This window comes from Peromyscus californicus, unplaced genomic scaffold, assembly GCF_007827085.1.
Source record: "Peromyscus californicus insignis strain IS unplaced genomic scaffold, ASM782708v3 Scaffold_22__1_contigs__length_63687245, whole genome shotgun sequence".
Taxonomy (NCBI): Eukaryota; Metazoa; Chordata; class Mammalia; order Rodentia; family Cricetidae; genus Peromyscus; species Peromyscus californicus.
In genome coordinates this window covers 59,290,306-59,310,021 of record NW_026294525.1, presented here as the reverse complement: position 1 = coordinate 59,310,021, position 19,716 = coordinate 59,290,306, and the positions used below count along the sequence as shown (strand labels likewise).

General features: G+C 44.7%; 2 protein-coding genes across 2 annotated transcripts; one reads left to right on the top strand and one right to left on the bottom strand.

Moving 5' to 3' along the window:
• Nucleotides 1–818: 818 nt before the first annotated feature.
• Nucleotides 819–4,747, bottom strand: LOC128118213 (uncharacterized). The gene is made up of 3 exons (XM_052750681.1): nt 4,732–4,747; nt 3,873–4,603; nt 819–1,178 (listed from the first exon to the last, which is right to left on the bottom strand). Exons 1-3 carry the CDS (start codon nt 4,745–4,747, stop codon nt 1,161–1,163), a joined length of 765 nt encoding a protein of 254 aa, XP_052606641.1. The 3' UTR covers nt 819–1,160.
• LOC128118658 (sodium-dependent glucose transporter 1C-like) lies at nt 4,251–15,156 on the top strand. The gene is made up of 4 exons (XM_052751443.1): nt 4,251–4,466; nt 6,182–6,350; nt 7,564–7,680; nt 12,167–15,156. Exons 2-4 carry the CDS (start codon nt 6,302–6,304, stop codon nt 13,378–13,380), a joined length of 1,380 nt encoding a protein of 459 aa, XP_052607403.1. The 5' UTR covers nt 4,251–4,466; nt 6,182–6,301; the 3' UTR covers nt 13,381–15,156.
• Nucleotides 15,157–19,716: the final 4,560 nt, after the last annotated feature.

Below are 19,716 nucleotides of genomic sequence, written 5' to 3'. Positions count from 1 at the left end.
ATCTTTTCAAATAGTGCCACTCCCTATGAGCCTATGGGAGCATTTTCATTCAAATCACCACATGTGTAAAATGTATATTGGGAGAAACTTGGGCCATCACCTCTTTCTCTGGGTAAATTGTGTCCCTGTCCATTTGTTAGGACGTGACTCTTTGGAAACAAAATGCTCTATCCCCAAAAGGGGATAGTATCTTTAACTTAGAGACACTGAGAAGTCCCAGTCTCCAAATTTTCTCCATTCCACTGGTGAAGGGGTCAAACAAGATACCACAAGAGAAAACTGACAGCCTCCTTTCACAAGTTCCAGGAGAATTTGTGCAAAACAAACAAACAAACAAACAAACAAACAAAAACCAAAAACACAAAAAAAATCAAAAAACCCAAAAACAAACAAACAGGTATAGTATAAATAAGATCAGCTGCCCCAACTGAGATAACAATAGATAAAAGCAAACCCTTGCCTAATATAAAAACATAAAAACCCTTCAAGGCAAGAAGCCCTAACGGTAATCAAACCACCATGGAAGATTATCAAGAAAATGGGTTTCTAATCCTCTGTACCAGCCCTCACAGCACCCCAATATTACCATAAAGAAGCAAGATGGAAGAGGATAGATATTTATGCAAAATCTCTAGGCCATAAATAGGAGAGTCATCCTTGCAATCCAGTGGTACCTAATCCCCACACTTTGTTACCCCGAGCTCCTCTAACTGGAGCCTTTTTCAGTGGCAGGTTTTAAGTACCTTCTCTTTAGTATCCTTCTGCACCCAACAGCTACTTCTGTTTCCTCCACATAGGAGAAACGGCGGTCTACTTGGTTCTACTTACTGACAGTTTTTATTTGTGAGATCAACAGGGCATTTCCAGACAGGATATGCAGTTAAACTACCCACTCTTGACATAATTGACAGTCTCACTTGCCTGATGTTCCCTCTGCTCAGAGGGCTGAACCAGAGTTTTTACCAGAGCAGGTCATTTGGTGGAAAACAAAACAGCTCACATTCCGACAGATAGGTGCCATACATTTGGAGTGGTGCAGCATTGTGGCATGCTGCGGAGACAAAGAGGATTTGTGACTTCCGCTGGCCAGCCCGTGTGCAATAGTCAACAGATCGCAGAATCACTGGATGTTATCCACTTGCCCGAACAGTTGGCCACCATCAGAATCCCAGGACACTCTAAAACAAACACCGAAGAAGCGAAGAGTCACAGTACCACTGACAAAGCAGCAACAAGAGCGGCACTGCCTGGACCTGCAGGTGCTGAGAGGCTGTCTCGTTCATGATGCCACGCCATCTCTGACACCTCTTCAAAGGGACACCTGGCAACAGAAGGGTGGCGATCTCAGACCCCAGTATATTCTGGGTGGGTCCAAATAGGACATCTATAATACCCCTAAGTGCCCAATTGCCTCTTCTGGAAGACATACAGCATTTAAGTCACTGGAGATCAGAAAAAAATGATCTCTTGGGGTAAACAATATTTTTGGAAGCCTGCTGATGTTTTTCTGTTGGCTTAGCAGCTGCACATGAATCTACTGAAATTTTAATTATTGTCTGGCACCCCACGGCCCCTAGGTCAGTTCCTCGCTGGCCATTCAGGCTGTGGCCTGGGGCCTTCCAGTCGCTCGGCCCCCTGGCCACGATGTGTAGGTTTAAATTAAGTCTCTATCATTCTATTTGTCAGTAAGACTCAGAAGTCAAAGGCTGGGGTGAAAACCTGCTAGCTCAGAGAGGCCAAGTAGCAACCAGCTGACCTTGTTTTTTGGCCAGAGACACTGCAAGAGATAAGTCTTTTCCCTCATCCCAGAACCAAGAGTATACTCAAACTCCAGTCCCTGCCCTTTCCTTCCTGTGCAGTCCTTTCTATCCAAATTGCTGGCTTCTCTATGGCCAATTCTGTCAGCCAGTCACTGGCTCCGCCCCCTGATTCAAGGTATAACTTCATTGGGCAGTCTCAGGAGTGTCAGAGTGTGATCAAAACATCCCACAACAGCCCTCCCCAACAACAGCTCACAAGGTGTACTCAAGATGTTCTATTTGCCCCAAACACACACACACAAGTAATCTACTTCATGGGGCGCAGAGGCATTTATTTTCCTTTACTGAAGGGGCTATGTGAACCCTCACTTCCTCGGTGTTCCCTGAGCCTTGGAGAGAGGGTGTAGCTATGTCCCGTTCAGGACCGAGTACTCATCAGCCTCATTCTCAGCACTCTGACCAGTTACCAGTCTTTGTACTGACTGCTACCTACTGCAAAACCCAAAAGTCTCTGACCAAGGCCGAGAGTAACACTCTATGTATGGGTATACATGTAAGTCTTTAGAAAGAGGTCTGAAAACACATCTATTCAGCAAAACAGAAGTTTTCCCAGCCATGAGCTTTTGAACAGATTTACAGTACCAGGTAAAAATCCCCTCTTGAGGAAGCGGGCCTCAAAACCAAGCAGAAAGTGGTAGTTACCTCTGTAATAGTTACACCACTATCGTACCTGAGGGCACACCTTGCCTAGTAGGTTGGTACTGTAGTGTGCAGAATAATTCTCATTTAAAAATGTCCTTAGCTAATCATTTTTGTGTTCTAAAGGTCCCACTGAAAATTTCAGGACACGCACTATTGGAGAGCCACTAAAAACTTTTGAAATAGCCTAAGAAGTGAAGACACGCGCCAAGACAGCAGGAACGGAGAGAGTTGGGAACCAATTTAAGAGATATTTCTGAAACAAACAGGGAAGACGTTAATAATCATATAAATGAAGCTGGAAAGTTGGTTTACAGGTAATGAAAAACCCAGTTTTGTGGTAGCTTGAGAGCCTAAGTGGGAGGGGGTATCGGAGACAAAAATACAAGTGGAAAAGGGTTTCGGATACTGAACAGTACCTGGTAACATTTTGAGGCCATGGTCCCCGTGGTTAAACAAGAACCAAATCTGTAATCACGTGACGACGTGGTCTTTCTTTTTCAGCTGGCACAGTCACTTGGCAAACACAAACTGAAACCCAGCTCCACTCATAACAATGGAACTGTCTGCAGGAATAACTCGTTTGGACCCAGACTTCTCTCTTGAGCTACAGTTTCACTCTTCAGCAAAGGCCAGTGGTTTGTTGTCTGGCCTTTGGAAAGTTGTTACTCTAACTTAATATTCATATTCCTAGATGGGATCACATGGGATTGGGAAGGGGCCCCAAAATAGCTTGACCACACAGCTTCTGTGACGGGCTTACTGGCAGGCAACACCCAGATCCAGGAAAAGCCTTAAGCTGATACCACCCAGGGATCCCCCCAGGGATGAGGAAGTACCTGACATCCCAAACATTCCAACCATTAGATAAGGTGGCCAGATGCGCCCGAGTCTAGCACACACCTATTTTTTGTTTTACAGATACCCCTAGACAATTGTCAGTCAATCAGAGTCCTGGACCCTGGAAATCCCCTCACCCCAACCTCTGCTATGATAAAAACTCTGCCCCACCTGAGCTCAGGGCTCTCTGCTCTCACCGCTGTGTGGGACAGACAGAGGGACCAAGCTGTGGAGCTTGAAATAAAGGCTCTTTGCTTTTACATGTGGGATTCGGTCTCCGTGGTGGTCTTTTGGGGGTCCCCGCTATCTGGGCATAACAGGATACTGAGTATTCTGTAAATTAACTGTGATACTTCATGCGTGAGTTTACACGTGAAGGTCGATAACTATTGTGGAGTAAGAAGCTGACTTTGAACACTCGTACATTCAAAGAGTAAGCAGAAAGGATTTGGAAAGCACGTAAACACCAGCATGCAATAAACCCTGCGGGTTTCCAGGTGACCCTGGAGCCTGAGGAAGTTACCATCTTGCAGTTTTAGGCCAGTTTTCTTCCTAAGTTTTGTGACTTCTTACCCTTAGGTTCGTCTTGTGCCAGGATTTGTGCAGTCTGCCAGATTGTGCAGACTCTTTCTGCCTAGCGTCTCCCAGCCGCAAAACTCCCTGGCTCAGTTTATTGGGACTCCTCTCCGGGACCAGGAAGTCCGATCGCCAAGGCAACCAGATCAACTTCCGGTCTGAAGACCGCTCCTGGTTGACGAGAGGCCTCATTTCCGGAACGTGGTCCGCGCAGGCGCCCTGCCATCCGGAGGGCGGTTCCCGGGCGCTGCACTGGCATGGTGGGAAGGCTTGCTCCGGGGACACGCTTGCTCGGGCTGGTCCCGGCTCGCTTGTCTGCCCTGGGGACTCTGGGACTCGAGGGCGGGGCCGGGCACCACCCTGCACGCCTGAGGCTCGGGTGCACGGAGCGCGGCAGGTAGAGAGCATCTTGGATCCGCCACGCTGGAGTTGGAGCTGGAGTTCCGTGCGGCCGGAGGGCAGCGGCTCCTCCCGGCCGGCCCCGGGGCAGAGAATGAGCCCGAAGCTGAGGCATCTCGGCGGAAAGGCCGTGCCCAGAACGTGCTGCGCTGGTTCACCACCGTGGTGCTGTGTGCCGCCTTCCTGGGGCTGGTGAGAGCTGAGGCTTGAAACCCTCTCTGGCCAAGGCTGGAGCAGGCATCCTGCAGGGGACGTGGTCTCCCCAGTGCCCTGCGCTGTGTGTGACCTTTGGGTGCATTGGTTAATTCCTTGGGTCTCAGTTTTGTCATCTGGAAAAAGTGGGCGTAACTAATCCTTGAGAGTTATTGTCAGACTGATTTAAATACGTTTTGCAACGTGAGCAAACCAAGTTTCCTGGGGCAACGGCAGATGTAGGAGGGGGAGGCCGGGCCTTTACCTGCCCCCTTTTGCATCCACCCACTGAAGCTCCAAACTGATCACAGAAAATCTTTGAGAGACTGCCTCTTCCTGGAGACCTGACCAAATCCTGCCAACCGCTTTATTTTGCAGATGGGAAAATAGGTCCTGAGAAGAAAGTGGCTTTTCTCGTTAAATGATAGCATCAGGGACATGTTTCTTACCCTGTTCACAGCCCTGTTTAAATCAAGCCCTCAGATCCTTAAATGATTTTCTTCATTCAAGTGCAAGAAGAGAAACACCTTGTAAAGACAACGTCTCACTCTGTAGCTCCGGCTGCCTGGCCTGGACACTCAATATGTAGACCCAGTTGGCCTCTAACTCACAGACACTGGCCTGCCTCTAGCTCCCTACACGATGATGGTGATGATGATTTGAGACAGAGTCTCACTATGTAGCCGTGGCTATCCTGGAACTCTCTGTGTAGATCAGGATGGCCTCGAATTCAGAGATCCACCCGCCTCTGCCTCCTGAGTGCTGGACTTGAAGCTCTGGACCACTGGCCTAGACTTGTTTTGACTTGAGTGTTATCAGGGCTTAAACCTTTGAAGAGAGTCACTTGGCATCCTAAAGTTTGAGTCTCAGTTGTTTCTTAAGACTATGTTAATGGGAAAGTAGGGAAGGAAAAAGCACTGCAGATAATAGAGACCCTCCGTGTGACCCAGGTCTTCCCGATGCTTTGAAGACATTTGATGAGAACCTGCATATGCTGCGGGCCAGTGTGTACCTGGTCTTCAGTCCTTGGTTGCGGCTGCTGCTTGGGCAAGGAATACCCCCTTGCTTTATAGCAGAGTAGTGCAACACAACCACTTATTTATTTATTCACGTACTGCATATTTACATATTTGCTGCATACTTACATACTTATTTATTTACAACTCGCTTTTGGGTCATGGTGTTTCATTGTAGCAATAGAAACCCTAACTAAGACACTGCCCCTTTTATGTGAATGATGGAGATCCAGACTCAGGGCCTGGTGTTTGTGCAGCAGGCCCTTCACTGACTGAGCCGCCTCCTCAGCCCCTAGTTTGTTACATAGTAACTATTAGTGCATTACAGTCTTTAAGGGTATTGTTCAATACTAAACAGTTGAAGCAGAAGGGAAAAAAAAACAAATAGTTTTGTAAGTTATGTGTGTTGTAATACACTAGCCGAACCAACATTTGGGAGACTGAGACAGGAAGATTATGAATTAGGGTCTCCAAAACAAAGCAAAAACTTTAAAAATATCAAGGGTTGTGAATAAAAACCCATTGGGGAGTGTGTAGATTCTGCTGCTAGTAATGTATGTGTTTCCTTAGGTTTGACTTAATGTAGTCCGAAGCCCCTTGTGGATTGTAATCTCCCACCTGTGCTTTTGTTACCATGGAAATGCTGCTTCTTGGGCAGTGTTCAGTGGTGAGTAAAGCTCTCTTCTTTTTTAACTGTAGGGACTGAGTGTTGCTATACTGGGACCCACCTTTCCAGATTTGGCAAGGAATGTGAACCGAAACATCAGCAGTCTGTCTTTCATTTTTGTGGGCCGTGCCTCGGGATATTTATGTGGCTCTATGATCGGAGGAGTTCTTTTTGGGTGTATAAATCATTTTTTACTTTTGGGTAAGTAAACACTGCTTTTTATTTGTTTTCTGTCAACAAATTTGCAACTCAGCTTTAAACATGGAAAATTGACAATACCTGAGATGGGAGTGTGCTGGCATCCACCCTGGCAGCTGGATCTGTGTTCCTCTTCCCGCTTTGGCAGCTGGAGAGAGTCTGTATTGATCCCCCTGGAAACTTGATTGGCCCTTGGGAGTGAATGTTGGCAACCCTGAGCAATGCTGACCTTTCCTGTAATTTAGGTTCCACTCCAGGCTCATACATTGGTTGACTGTGGTGATATTTTGTTTGTACTCTAGCAAATAAAATTTGCCTGAAGATCAGAGGACAGAGCCAGCCACTAGATTAAATATAGAGGCCAGGCAGGCAGTGGTGGCACACACCTTTAGTCCTAGCACTTGGGAGGCAGAGATTCTTCTGGGTCTCTGTGAGTTCAAAGCCACCCTGGACTACTTGAGATTGATTCAGTTTAAAAGAGAAAGAGAACCAGGCAGTGGTGGCACACACTTTTAATCTCAGTACTTGGGAGTCACACGCCTTTAATCCCAGCACTAGAAAGGTTGAGACAGGAAGTGATATGGCTGGGCAGAGAAAGGAATATAAGGCAGGAGGAGACAGGAGTGTGGGACCCTTTCAGCTGAGAACTCAGAGGCATTCAGTCTGAGGATTCATGGAGACAGAATCTCGCTCCCTTTCAGCCTGAGGATTCGGCAGTGGTGAGAAGTTTCTCTAGTGGCTTGTTCCTTTGTCTCTCTGATCTTTCAGCCTTTACCCCAATATCTGGTCCTGGGGTTTTATTATAAGACCAATTAGGATTCGTGTAACAGTTGACCATGAAGCTCTGCTTATCTGGGGGTAAGGCAGAGCTTCTGGGACCATGGGGGTCAGAATGAATCCTGGAACCTGGCCAGGCTCTGTGGACCTGGGGTTGAAGATGAAGGGACCCGAGACAGTGGGAAAATGATACAGACCATACTTCAGTCCTGCTGCCCATGTCAGAGTTGAGCACGGGCTGATCCTCTCAGATCCTGACCCTGGAAAAGAGGGCAGAGCTGTTACCATGCCTTTTTAAATACATTGGCATGATTAAAGACAATTCGATTGATGCATTAAAACTCCTATGGAAGCAAGAATACTTCATTGCTGATGGATGAATAAATCTTTTTTCCTAAAGTAGAGCTGTTTTAGCTGACTTTTTAATGTTTCTTTTCAGGGGTGTCACTTTCTGCTACCACAGTTGGTCTTTATCTTACTCCATTCTGCAGGACAGCAGTCTTACTAGTTGTCATGATGTCTGTCTTTGGTATTTCAATGGGCGTTCTGGATACAGGTCAGTGAATCCTGTGTTGTTCTTGGCACTGTTCCAACACTACTGCTAGGAAAAGGAAAGCAGGTGAGATTATACTATCATTTGGAAGTCAGGTGGGGCCACAGCACCTAGTCAGAGTCACTCTCCTAGCAGCTACATCAGAACATCCACTTTTGAGCATTTGCCTATGAAATAAACAAAGTATGTTTCTCTGTGAGCAAGAGGTGATTTAGAATATCCTAACATGGAACAATGCCCTTTCCATGGGTAGGTGTGGTACAGAGGAACAGGCTTTCCTTTTAGGATAGCATCTGGTCATTTTACTATAAGAAGCCATGGGAGAGGAGAGAGATGGCTCAGTGGTTAAGAGTACTGACTGATGTTCCAGAGAACCTGGGTTCAATTCCCAGGCTGTCCAGTGTCTGATCACACCAGGGTTAAAAAAAAAAAAAAAGAGGCCATGATGATTTGGGAGGTCAAAACAAGTATAGAGCTGCTGTATGGCTTCAGAGGAACAGATGCAGCTGAGTTGTGAGCTCAGCAAAGCCTGTGCTGCTTGCTTCCTATTTTTCTTTTCTGTCATTTTCTGGAAAGTTACTGTTCGCCACCAGCAGACCCTCTTTGTAGAGTAAGTGACGTTTGCTTACCTCCAACTCCAGTACTCCATCTCTTTCTTTCCTGCTCTCGTGTTGTTGGATAGATTATGGAAATATTTTATACATTAGGCTCTGTTTGGTTGTAAAACTACAGAGTGGTGTTGTTGGTTGTTTTTTCTCTTTGCGGGGGGACCCACCACCCAGCTCCCAAATAAAACACATGGAGGCTTATTCTTTTTTTTCTTTTTCTTTTTTTTTTTTTTTGGAGCTGAGGATCAAACCCAGGGCCTTGCGCTTGCTAGGCAAGCGCTCTACCACTGAGCTAAATCCCCAACACTTGGAGGCTTATTCTTAAGTATCGGTGTCCAGCCTTAGCTTGGCTTGTTTCTTGCCAGCTTTTCTTAACTTATATTATCTCATCTACCTTTTGCCTCTGGGCTTTTACCTTTCTCTTACTTCTGTAAATCTTTCATTCTTACTCCATGGCTGGCTTTGTGGCTGTGTGGTTGGGTGGCCCCTAGCATCTTCCTCTCCTTGTTCTCTTGCTCTTTCTTCCTCACCTCCCAGATTTCTCCTTCTGTTTATTCTCTCTGCCTGCCAGCCCTGCCTGTCCTTTCTCCTGTCTTGCTATTGGCAGTTCAGCTCTTTATTAGACATATCAAGTGTTTTAGACAGGCAAAGTAACACAGCTTCACAGAGTTAAACAAATGCAACATAAAAGAATGCAACACGTCTTTGCATCATTGAACAAATGTTCTAGAGCATAAACAAAAGAAACACACCTTAAAATAACATTTCATAACATTTCCCCCTTTTTGTCTAAATAAGAAAAGTTTTCATTTTAACATAATAAAACTATACACAACAAAAACAGTTATCAAGTAAGAATTACATTTAAAATATTCAGTCCATTTGTAGTTAGCATATTCAGAGAAAATAATGCATTATCTATCCTATCTTAGTGAATCTAAAGTTTTACATCTAACTCACTTTCTATCATAACTAAGAAAAACTGCAATTGTAACTATCTAGTGTTCAACTCCATCAAAGACCCAGAAGGATGTAATATTATCTAACAACAGAGACATTTGGCTGCCTGGATAGTCACCCAAAGTTCCTCTGGAATGTTGGGCATCCATCTTCAGCCTACAGGCCCAGAATGTTTAGCAAACTTTTCAGTGAAGCTGGAAATTTGAAGGACTGTCCTGCCTTGTATTGGCAAAGTTTGTCAGTCACTTTCCTCTGTGTCCTGCAGAATATTTGGCTGACTCTTCTGTGAAGCAGAATTTTGAAGGACTGACTTGCCTTGTTTTGGCAAAGTTCAATCAGTCTTTTTCCTGTGTCATGAATGTCCAGTCTGTACAGCACATTGTCAATAGTCAAAGGCAAAAGCAGTTTCTTTGCCCAATGGTTAACCTTGCCACAATGAAAGCAAAATCCATAAGGAGATTCTTCAATGTCCATCATCTCTGATGTAAATTGGTGCTGCCAGGAACAAATCTGTCTCGTTGTCATAAAAACTTATGTTAACAAAACATTTTAAATGCCATATTCTGTAGGTCTTTGAAGTGTTTGAAGACCATTTATCATCTAAAATATGTTTCTATATAATCTGGGAAGCATACCTAACATATCTACAAATTTGATTGTTATAAATGACTAACTACTAACCTATGTTAAAATATCTTTAAATTTGTATCAATATACTATATTCTCCTAAATGATAACAGACATCCATAACTCACCAAATAACCAAAGACCACCCACTCCATATCTTGGGAGTATGGGTGTAGTATTCTCCAAACTACTTCCTGTTGTTTGTGGACAAAGTATCTTTAGGGTCCCTGAGTCCCTAAATTTTGAGATAATGACCAAGTGTTGGGAAAACCAGCAGTAACCTTTGCTGATAGATATCACTTGTCAAGTTTCAGGAGGTCTCATCTGATCAAATCTGATCCATATTAACCTGGAATGAATCCACAGCTTCTTGCTTCCTATGGAAACAAAAGCAAAACCTCTTTTCCAAAGCACTTTTTACTTCTATTTGAAAAATACATTTTTTGACTTTTTTTAAAGGTAAATCATTCCTAAAGAATCTAGATTGGTTCAGTTGAGCAGTCCAGTTCACAATCCCATGTCTCTCAGCAGCTATTGTGTGCTTATTGACAGTCAAAAAATTCAAAATCAAGTCAATAACATACAGGATCCAGACTCCCTGTGAGCCCACCTTACATGGCTTTTTTCTTCCATATTACTTTTATTGTCTTTAAAGACTTTTTTTTTAAAACTATTTCTTCCTTTCTGTGACTGTCTATACCCATTTTCTTTTCTTTCTTAAGCCTCCGTACATTGCAAAACACAGTGGAACCTGTTTAGAGGCTTTTTCCATCTGGAACTCTTTTGCTGCGTATCTTTTAGCTGTGTTTGACCACACAAGCAAACTTTAGACTGCTGTGCTACACCCTGGATCTTGTGCATGGCTCTCTTGGTGGGCTCCGCCCACTTCTCAGGTTGTGAAATCCAAATCTAAAGTTGGCAGCCCAGTTGGAGGTTGGTTTGACCTGGAACTGCATTCACCCCCAGCTGTGGAATTCTGGTGCCCTGCACTGTGGCAGGTATTTTTTACTTGGTTTTTTTGTTTCTATTTAGTGGGGGGAAAAGCTGTTTTAAGTGCTCTGCTGTACAGCAGAGTTTCTTAAAGGAGCTGTATCTCTTTTTTTTTTAAGCTTTCTCAGGCCCTAGGGATTTTGAGTCTCACATTGCTACACCAAATTGTTGTTGTTGGTTGTTTTTTCTCTTTTGGGGGGGCCACTACCCAGCTCCCAAATAAACACACATGGAGGCTTATTCTTAAGTATAAATGCCCAGCCTTAGCTTGGCTTATTTCTTGCCAGCTTTCCTTAAATTATCCTGTCTACCTTGTGCCTCTGGGCTTTTACCTTTCTCTTACTTCTGTAAATCTTACTTTCACTCTTACTCCGTGGCTGGCTTTGTGGCTGTGTGGTTGGGTGGCCCCTAGCATCCTCCTCTCCTTGTTCTCTTGCTCTTTCTTCCTCTCCTCCCAGATTTCTCCTTCTATTTATTCTCTCTGCCTGCCAGCCCTGCCTGTCCCTTTTCATGCCTTGCTATTGGCCATTCAGTTCTTTATTAGACCAGTCAGGTGTTTTAGGCCGGCAAAGTAACACAGCTTCACAGAGTTAAACACATGCAACATAAAAGAATGCAACACATCTTTGCATCATTAAACAAATGTTCCAGAGCATAAGCAAATGTAGCACATCTTAAAATAATATTCTATAACAGAGTGGAAATGTATGCTTATTTGAAAGTTAAACAGAGAGCCAAAGACTTGATGCTTTTGCCCATCACCTCATAGGCTCTCCGGCAGAACAGAGTCTGACAGCTGTGCTTGGTGCTGGGATATACGTCAGGGCCCTGGGTAAGGACTTCCATGACAGTGGCTGCTAGGTACAAGAATAGACAGTTTGGTGATTTGGCTACTATCTGATGCTAAAATCATTCTCTCTCTCTCTCTCTCTCTCTCTCTCTCTCTCTCTCTCTCTCTCTCTCCCTCTCTCCCTCTCCCTCAAGTAGATAGGTGTGTTATATTGGTGTACCCCCGGTGTGGTGCTAACACATTTTATGGAAAGCCTTTGCTAATGTGCCTGGCCCTAGTGGGTAGTGGTTTACCAGCTCGTAGATTCTGTGTGTTAAGAAGAGATGCTGTGATGCAGTCTACTGGTGGCAGGGGTCAGAGCTCCTCAAACATAGCTTTGCCCTACTTCAGTCTTTGTATCACATTGGTTCTGGGTCGTACCAGTGTGCCCCCCCCCCCCCGACACACCTTTTTTAATAGTGATGTATGTAGTGTTCTTATTGAATGATCATTAAATCATTTCTTTCCTTGGCAGGTGGGAACGTCCTCATCTTGGCTCTTTGGGGGGACAAAGGAGCTCCACACATGCAGGCCTTGCACTTCAGTTTCGCCTTGGGTGCCTTCCTGGCTCCCCTGCTGGCTAAACTGGCCTGGGGTACGACAGTATCCGCTCAGAACCACACAGAGACAGACTTTGTCCCTCTGATGCTGAACCGATCCTCTGGAGCCACCTCAGACTCTCTGTTTGCAGTGCCTGAGGACATGAACCTGCTGTGGACCTATGCTTCCATTGGCACCTATGTCTTAGTAGTCTCTGTCTTTCTGTTTGGTCTGTTTTGCAAGAAACGCTCAAAGCAGGAAAAAGCCACGGCATCTGCTCAGGAAGCTCGAAGAGCTAAATATCACAGGGCCCTGCTCTGTCTCCTCTTCCTCTTCTTCTTCTTCTACGTTGGAGCCGAGGTGACCTATGGCTCTTATGTTTTCTCATTTGCCACCACCCATGTTGGAATGAAAGAAAGTGAAGCAGCCGGCTTGAACTCCGTCTTCTGGGGGACCTTTGCAGCCTGCAGGGGCCTGGCCATCTTCTTTGCAACATTCTTACAGCCTGGAACCATGATCGTGTTGTGCAACATTGGCAGCCTGACCTCATCTTTCTTCCTGGTCCTTTTTGACAAGAGCCCTCTTTGTCTCTGGATCGCAACTTCTGTGTATGGAGCCTCGATGGCAGCCACATTTCCTAGTGGCATTTCCTGGATCGAGCAGTACACCAGCCTAAGTGGGAAGTCCGCAGCATTCTTTGTAATTGGTGCCGCCCTGGGAGAAATGGCGATTCCTGGAGTAATTGGAATTCTTCAGGGACACTACCCCGATCTGCCTGTTGTTCTGTACACGGGGCTGGGGTCAGCCATGTTCACTGCGGTTTTGTTTCCTGTGATGTATAAATTAGCCACCTTACCTCTGGGTCACCAGCCAAAAGGAAGAAAGAGTGAGGACCAGAGAGCTTTGCTTTCCAGCTCTGAGCTCAATGACTGTGAAGAAGAGAATGAGGAGGAAGATGCAGAAAAATGGAACGAAATGGATTTTGAAGTGGTTGAAATGAGTGACCCAGTGCAGGAGTCTGGAAGGGACACATCTAGAGAAGCCCCAATGGAGCCCACCCCTGAGATCTCCGATCAGTTCCTCTCAAATGCATACTTCTCAGTCAATAGCAGCAACTCTCTCAGGAATCACCAGGACAAAAGGGACTGACCATCAGGAGATGAATTACTGAATGAGTTCATTGAGTTACCAGTCACTCCTGAAGGCACCACTCAGAGCAGAGCTCTGGCAGACTTTCAGCAGGCTTTGGCAGTTGAAGTTTGTGGGTGTCTACAGCAAGCATTGAAACTGAAGTGTTCTAGAATTCTCAGAGTCTTCTGTAAACTACCGATTGTTCTTGTGCCGTGAGTTCTTGTTCTGAGACAGTTTTATGGTCTCCACCTTTCGGAAGGCATTTTCGTGTAAAGAGCTGGGTAGTGTGCTGGAAGTCCACACTGTAGACCAGTGGAGCTACTTGGCTGAGCAAATGATCATATGTCCCATCTGCCGGGGGCTTGTGGAGAGTAGCCACGTGAAAGAGCCAGCTTTGGAAATGGAAAGATGTTTTTCTTAGTTTTACCCTCTGTGTAGGGTTGTGCTGAAAAATACTGCTGACTGTTTTCTTACTTTTGTGAGAACTTTTGTGAGGCCATAATTTCTAGATCAATTTCTAGCTTCCTCCCTGACTTCATTTGGTCTCCTGTGAGTCTAGAAATGCAAATGAGATTATTTCCAAATTGTAGGGTTTGGGTTTGTTTTGTTTCTTGAGTCTTACTTCATAGTCCAGGCTGGCCTGGAATTTATTAAGTAGCCCAGGTTGGCCTCTGACTCAACATCGTGTGTCTGTCTCCTAAATTTTGTGCTAGAGATGTGTGCCACCATGCATGGTGAAACATGTACGTTTTAAAGTTGTATAATCTTTTTGCTAAAACAGCCCATGAATTTCAAATGTAAGGTAAAACAGAAGTGATGGGTAGCCCTCCGAATGTGCTACAGCTTGTGAAGTCCTGTAGTTTAGCGAGCAGTTGAGTAGCACTGCTGCATTCATTCATCTACAACACGCCCCTTTCCCTTACACTCAAGGGGCATCCAAGTATTCTAGTAAGTTCTCGTCTTGTTTCTCACACTGTATCCCAGTCACTGCATCATGTTTGTGTAGTATAGCAGTTCACTGCATCTCAGAGATTATGGTATATTTTTGCGGACACTTTAAAAGAGAGAGGTTATTTTTATATACGAGTCTGTATCCTGTTCAGAGAGGATCTGGAGACATTCTGTTGATTGTATGTAATTGTTGTTGTTTGCTCTTACTTTTTTTCTAGTGCTTATGACTGAACACAGGGCCTTGCACTTGCTGAGCAAGTACTCGGCTACTGAACTAAGTTCCCAGTGACTTACGTTTCAATTACAGAAGCTGCTTTAGAGTTACTCCTTCAGCAGTAGCAGTGTGGACAGGTCCTTTGCTGCCCATAGCCTGCCTCAGTAACAGCTGGGTCTGGGCCTTGTTGTTTTAGGACATGGCTCTCACTGGGTTGGGGTATTAACCACATATGTACTGTAAGCCAGGCTAAAAGTGTAGTTTACAAATGAGGCACCATCACTTTTGGTGATTGGAGAACCTCCCCCTCCAGGACTACTCCTTGAGTTTGAAGTACTTGGAAACCAAAATAAGGATGAGAAGATAGTGTGATGGCCTAGGAAGTCAGGGATGAGGGATGCTACTTTACAAATGTGACAGAACCAGTCTGGGCTATCCTCTGCTAAATGACTTAGAACTCTTCTCAAGTTTTATGCTGAGTGACAATGAATGGCTACAGAGCTGCAATGCATTTGCTGTCTCTTGCCAGATTTTAAGAATTTGCTTTTTGTAAAAGAAAAAAAAAAGTGCTTTGTTTTTTTCTTAAGTGAAATGTAACACCTTTAAAAAAAGATTACATTTTTTTTTTATTCTGTGTGTGATTTTGTGACATCTTGTAAGTGTAACAACATGGGTGCTTGGTGCTGGGAGAGTCCAGAAGAGGGTGTCAGAGTCCTGGAACTGGAGTCACAGATATTGTCAGCTACCATGTGGGTGCTGGGAATAGAACCCTGCAGGTCCTCTGAAAGAGCAGCCAGTGCTCTTAACTGCTGAGCCATCTTTCCAGCCCCATAACACCTTTCTTGACCACTGCCCACTGACCTCCCATATGCACACAACCGCACTGGTTCAGGTTACTTAACACAGCATTGGGGGTGGGGGGTGGACGAGAAGTGGCCGAGCAAGTGGCCATAGACATTGTGGTTCCTTCTATACTGTCCTGTTCTCCCTAGCGATCGGGAATGAGCGCTGCCCCTGCTTTACAGCATTGCCTTAAGTTAGGCATTAGTGGCAGCAGTTGGCACTGCAGGTCTTGTTAAACACATTCTGTCTTCAACATCTACTCTGGAGGGCAGAAGATGGCATCAGGAAGAGAGGCATGGTGGTAAGAACTTGACATACAACTTGAAAATCCACATTGGAAATTCCCCAAACCGAAGTGTAAATGGCCGCGTGAGAACATGGGCGTTGTCATAGTGTGGAATGTATTTTCGGATTGGAAGGAAACAACTGAGCTTAGGTAGAAAAAGTATCCGTAGGGAAGTATCTTCTGGAATACAGTAGCCGATGGCCAAGTGTCCTATTGCTGACAAATCAAGATCTAGCTGTCTGCAACATAGACGATGTGGCATGACTTGACATACTGAGGGTCACTGTAAGGGAGGACTGTGCTCTTCACTGGAGCATGGGCATATCTTCAGGGACACCTGCTTGCTGGCAGTATAATTGCTAACAGGCTCCTATTTTCTGCCAGCTGTCAGCTTGTCACTTCTGTGGGTTTGTTGAAGTCTCCCACAGTTCCTCTCCAGGCAATACTCTTAAGTTCCCCTTAAAACACGGCAGCCTGTTCAAAGTGAGCAGGAGACTCCCCTTCCCAAGGCAGTGAATCCCTGCCAACCTGGGGTTGTGTGGCAAGATGTACTTACAGGAGCTGCATCCTACCACGTTGGCCCTCTTTGAGTAGCTCGAAGTAAATCACAAGTTCGGCCGAAAGCCAGGCAAGAGGCTAGAACAGGCTTGTGAACCCGGGAGTCCTTGTTGGGAGTGTCTGCCATATTCATGCTCCTGCAAGTCAAGCTTTTCAAAGGATTAAAACCTATAGCTGACGTAGAAGTCTCAGAGAGTATAGGTGCAGCTTTATATTAGGGTTCTCTAGAGGAACAGAACTTAACGAATATATATATATACACACACACACACACACACATATATATGAATATATAACATGAGTATATATGTAGATATATGTGATATATCTATATAAATAAATATAAGTCATATATGTATGATTTATTAGAATGGCTTACAGGCTATGGTCCAGCTAGTCCAAGAATGAAGCAGCTGTCAGTCCATGAGGTTGGAAGTCTCAGCTGGTCTTATGAAATCCAAAAGAAGTAGCCTCTAATGCCAGTGAAGGAGTGGACTTGTTAGAGCAAGAGCAAGCAGGCAGAGAGCCAGCTCCTTTCTTCCATGTCCTTTACATAAGCTGCCAGCAGAAGTGTGGTCCTGAGTAAAGGTGGGTCTTCCCACCTGAAAAGACCTGGATTAAAGTTGTACCTTTCTACCTCCAAGATCTGGATTAAAAGTGGCTCATCTAACTTCTATTTTTTTTTAATTAAAAACCCCTCAAGGGTGTGCCTAGTCCTTTGGGTTTTAATTCCAGATGTAGTCAGGTTGACAACCAAGAATAACTACCACCAAGCCCACCCCTTGTCAACTTGACACAATCATATCTCCTTATGTCATGCTTTCCAAATGAAAACAATAACCATGTCATAATTACTGCTAACTTGATATAACTATCCCACATAACACTTGCAAACAAGTATTTAACCAGGTCATAATTTATGCCTAACACAATATAACTATTCCTTGCACAACTGCAAATACATTGTAGCTTTAGAATAGGTGGCATTGTTCCTTGAGGGACATTCTTTTATTATCTCAAACTTAAGTATGATAATCACTGATATTCTCTTAATTGATGTTATATTACATAATAGATCAAGGAAAGAAAACAATCTGTATAAACACATTCTTTTTTTTATTTTATTTTATTTTGTACTTTTATTACAAAAGATTCAGATGGGGTTTTCCAGAGTCCAGTTGTGGATCTTTAGATTGTCATCATGTTACTCAGAACAGCACAACTGTTTGAATCACAGCCAACGATGTCCTTGAATCATTTGGTAACAGGGCACTAATGAGCTCTGCAGACATTTCAAATTCCTTTCCCTTCCCTTCTTTCCTCCTCATCTACAATAACCAGGTGTGTTTTAATCCAGTCTGTTTTCCCCTAAGTAATAATAAACACGCTCTCCATCTGCCCCCCCCCCCGTGTACACACACACACACACACACACACACACACACACACATTTATGCCATAAAAATTTTGTGTGGTAATATGAGTTTTCAAAACTGATCATTTTAAATAAACACTAGATACTTCAGTGTATAAACACATTCTTAACAAAAGTATGACAGAAACAGGCCAATAATAATCTTTATTTCTACAACTGGTCACGTGGCCTTGGCAGGTATGTAGAACTACCTTCCTCTACTACCCATTCTCCATTTCCTCCATCCTCTGCAAGCACCTCAGCAGGTCTTGGCTCTTTCCTGGAGTGATCCATACCTTCATTCCTGATGGATCTGTGCCCTTGGTCATCCTGCCTGGATTAGGCTGTTGTAGCTTCCATTGACTTTAATCACAGGGCATGGTAGCACCAAGAGACTCCCTAAAGGATCTCCTGCACTCCAGACATAATCCTTACGTCCATTGTGGAGAGGCAATCCAATATCCCCATGGTAATCTGTATCCATCACCCCTCCTAACACTGTTACTCCTTTCTTAGCCTGTTGGCTTAACAGCATCAGAAGTCCACAGTGCCCAGGGGGGCAGTCTGAGCTTACAGTTCAATGGAATGTTTGCCGTGGCTCTTGGCAGGTGTGCACCACACTGTGGAACCAAAACTTCTAGGTCAGAACTTAAGGTTGCGGGAATAGAAAGCAAAAATTTTTCTAGTAGGTTACTAGGGGTGATAGTGAATGCAACTATTCTCTTTTTTGTCTCTTGATTCCTGGACCCATGGGTCCTGGCTATGGGAGAAACCTTATCATATATATTGGATGATGATTAAAGTATATACCACCCACTGGAAACCCCCAGTCAGCCCCCCAGGCTGCTGCAACCTCATTGGTGCTGTAACTGTGTCTTCAAAAGGCCATTCCATCTTTCAGGCCAGCTGCTTCAGGATGGTGGGGAACATGGTAAGACCCGTGGATTCCATGATTGTGGGCCCACTGTCACACTTCTCTGTGGAGTGAGTTCCTTGGTCAGAAACAATACTGTGTGGAATACTGTGACAGTGGATAAGGCATTCTGTAAGTCCATGGATGGTGGTTTGGGCAGAAGCATTATGTGCAGTAAAAGTGTCTTAGTTTGGGTTTCTATTGCTGTGAAGAGACACCATGACCAAGGCAACTCTTATAAAGGAAAACATTTAATTGGGGCTGGCTTACAGTTTCAGAGGTTTAGTCCATTATCATCTGTTGATGTTTTCCTGTCCTTCAGTTGTTCTCAAATAAACACAATGAGGCTTATATTAATTGTAAATGCTTGGCCAATAGCTCAGGCTTATTACTAACTAGCTCTTACAACTTAAATTAATCCATTTCTATTAATCTGTGTATTGCCACATAGCTCATGGCTTTACCTGTCCTGCAGCATGTCTTGCTCCCTCTGCCTCTCCTGGTGACTCCTCTGACTCCACCTTTCTTCCTCCCAACATTCTCAGTTTGGCTGTCCCACCTATACTTCCTGCCTGGCTACAGCTCTTTATTAACCAATGAGAGTAATACATATTCACAGTGTACGTAAGGATTATTCTACATCAATCATTGTGGTGGGACATGTGGCATGCAGGCAGATATGATGCTGGAGAAGGAACTGCAAGTTCTACATCTTGATCTGCAGGCAACAGGAAGTAAACTGTGTCCCATACTGGGTGTAGCTTCAGACCTCAAAGTCTACCCCCACAGTGACACACCTCCTCCAACAAGGCCACACCTCCTCCAATAAGTCACAACTCCTACTCCAAGGTCACATTTCCTAATAGTGCCACTATCTATAGGCCACACACGAGTCTACAGGGGCCATACCTATTCAAACCACCACAAAAGGCAAATCCATAACCAGAATGAGTATCTACTCCAGTAAGGACAAAGCATTGTCCTTTCTATGGAGGAAATGGTCCAATATAAGGAACCTGCCACCAGGTTACTGGTTGGTCACCTTAGAGAATGGTGCCATATCTGGGGCTCAGTGTTGGTCCCTGCTGTTGGCAGATGTGGCACTCAGCAGCAGCTATAGCCAGGTCAGCCTTGGTGAGTGCAAGTCTATGTTGTTGAGCCCATGCATAACCCTC

Coding starts and splice junctions, on each gene's coding strand:
- LOC128118658 (XM_052751443.1), top strand. CDS start 6,302: ATGATCGGAGGAGTTCTTTTTGGGTGTATAAATCATTTTTTACTTTTG. Junction 6,351..7,563: donor AAATCATTTTTTACTTTTGG/GTAAGTAAACAC, acceptor GTTTCTTTTCAG/GGGTGTCACTTTCTGCTACC. Junction 7,681..12,166: donor AATGGGCGTTCTGGATACAG/GTCAGTGAATCC, acceptor TTTCCTTGGCAG/GTGGGAACGTCCTCATCTTG.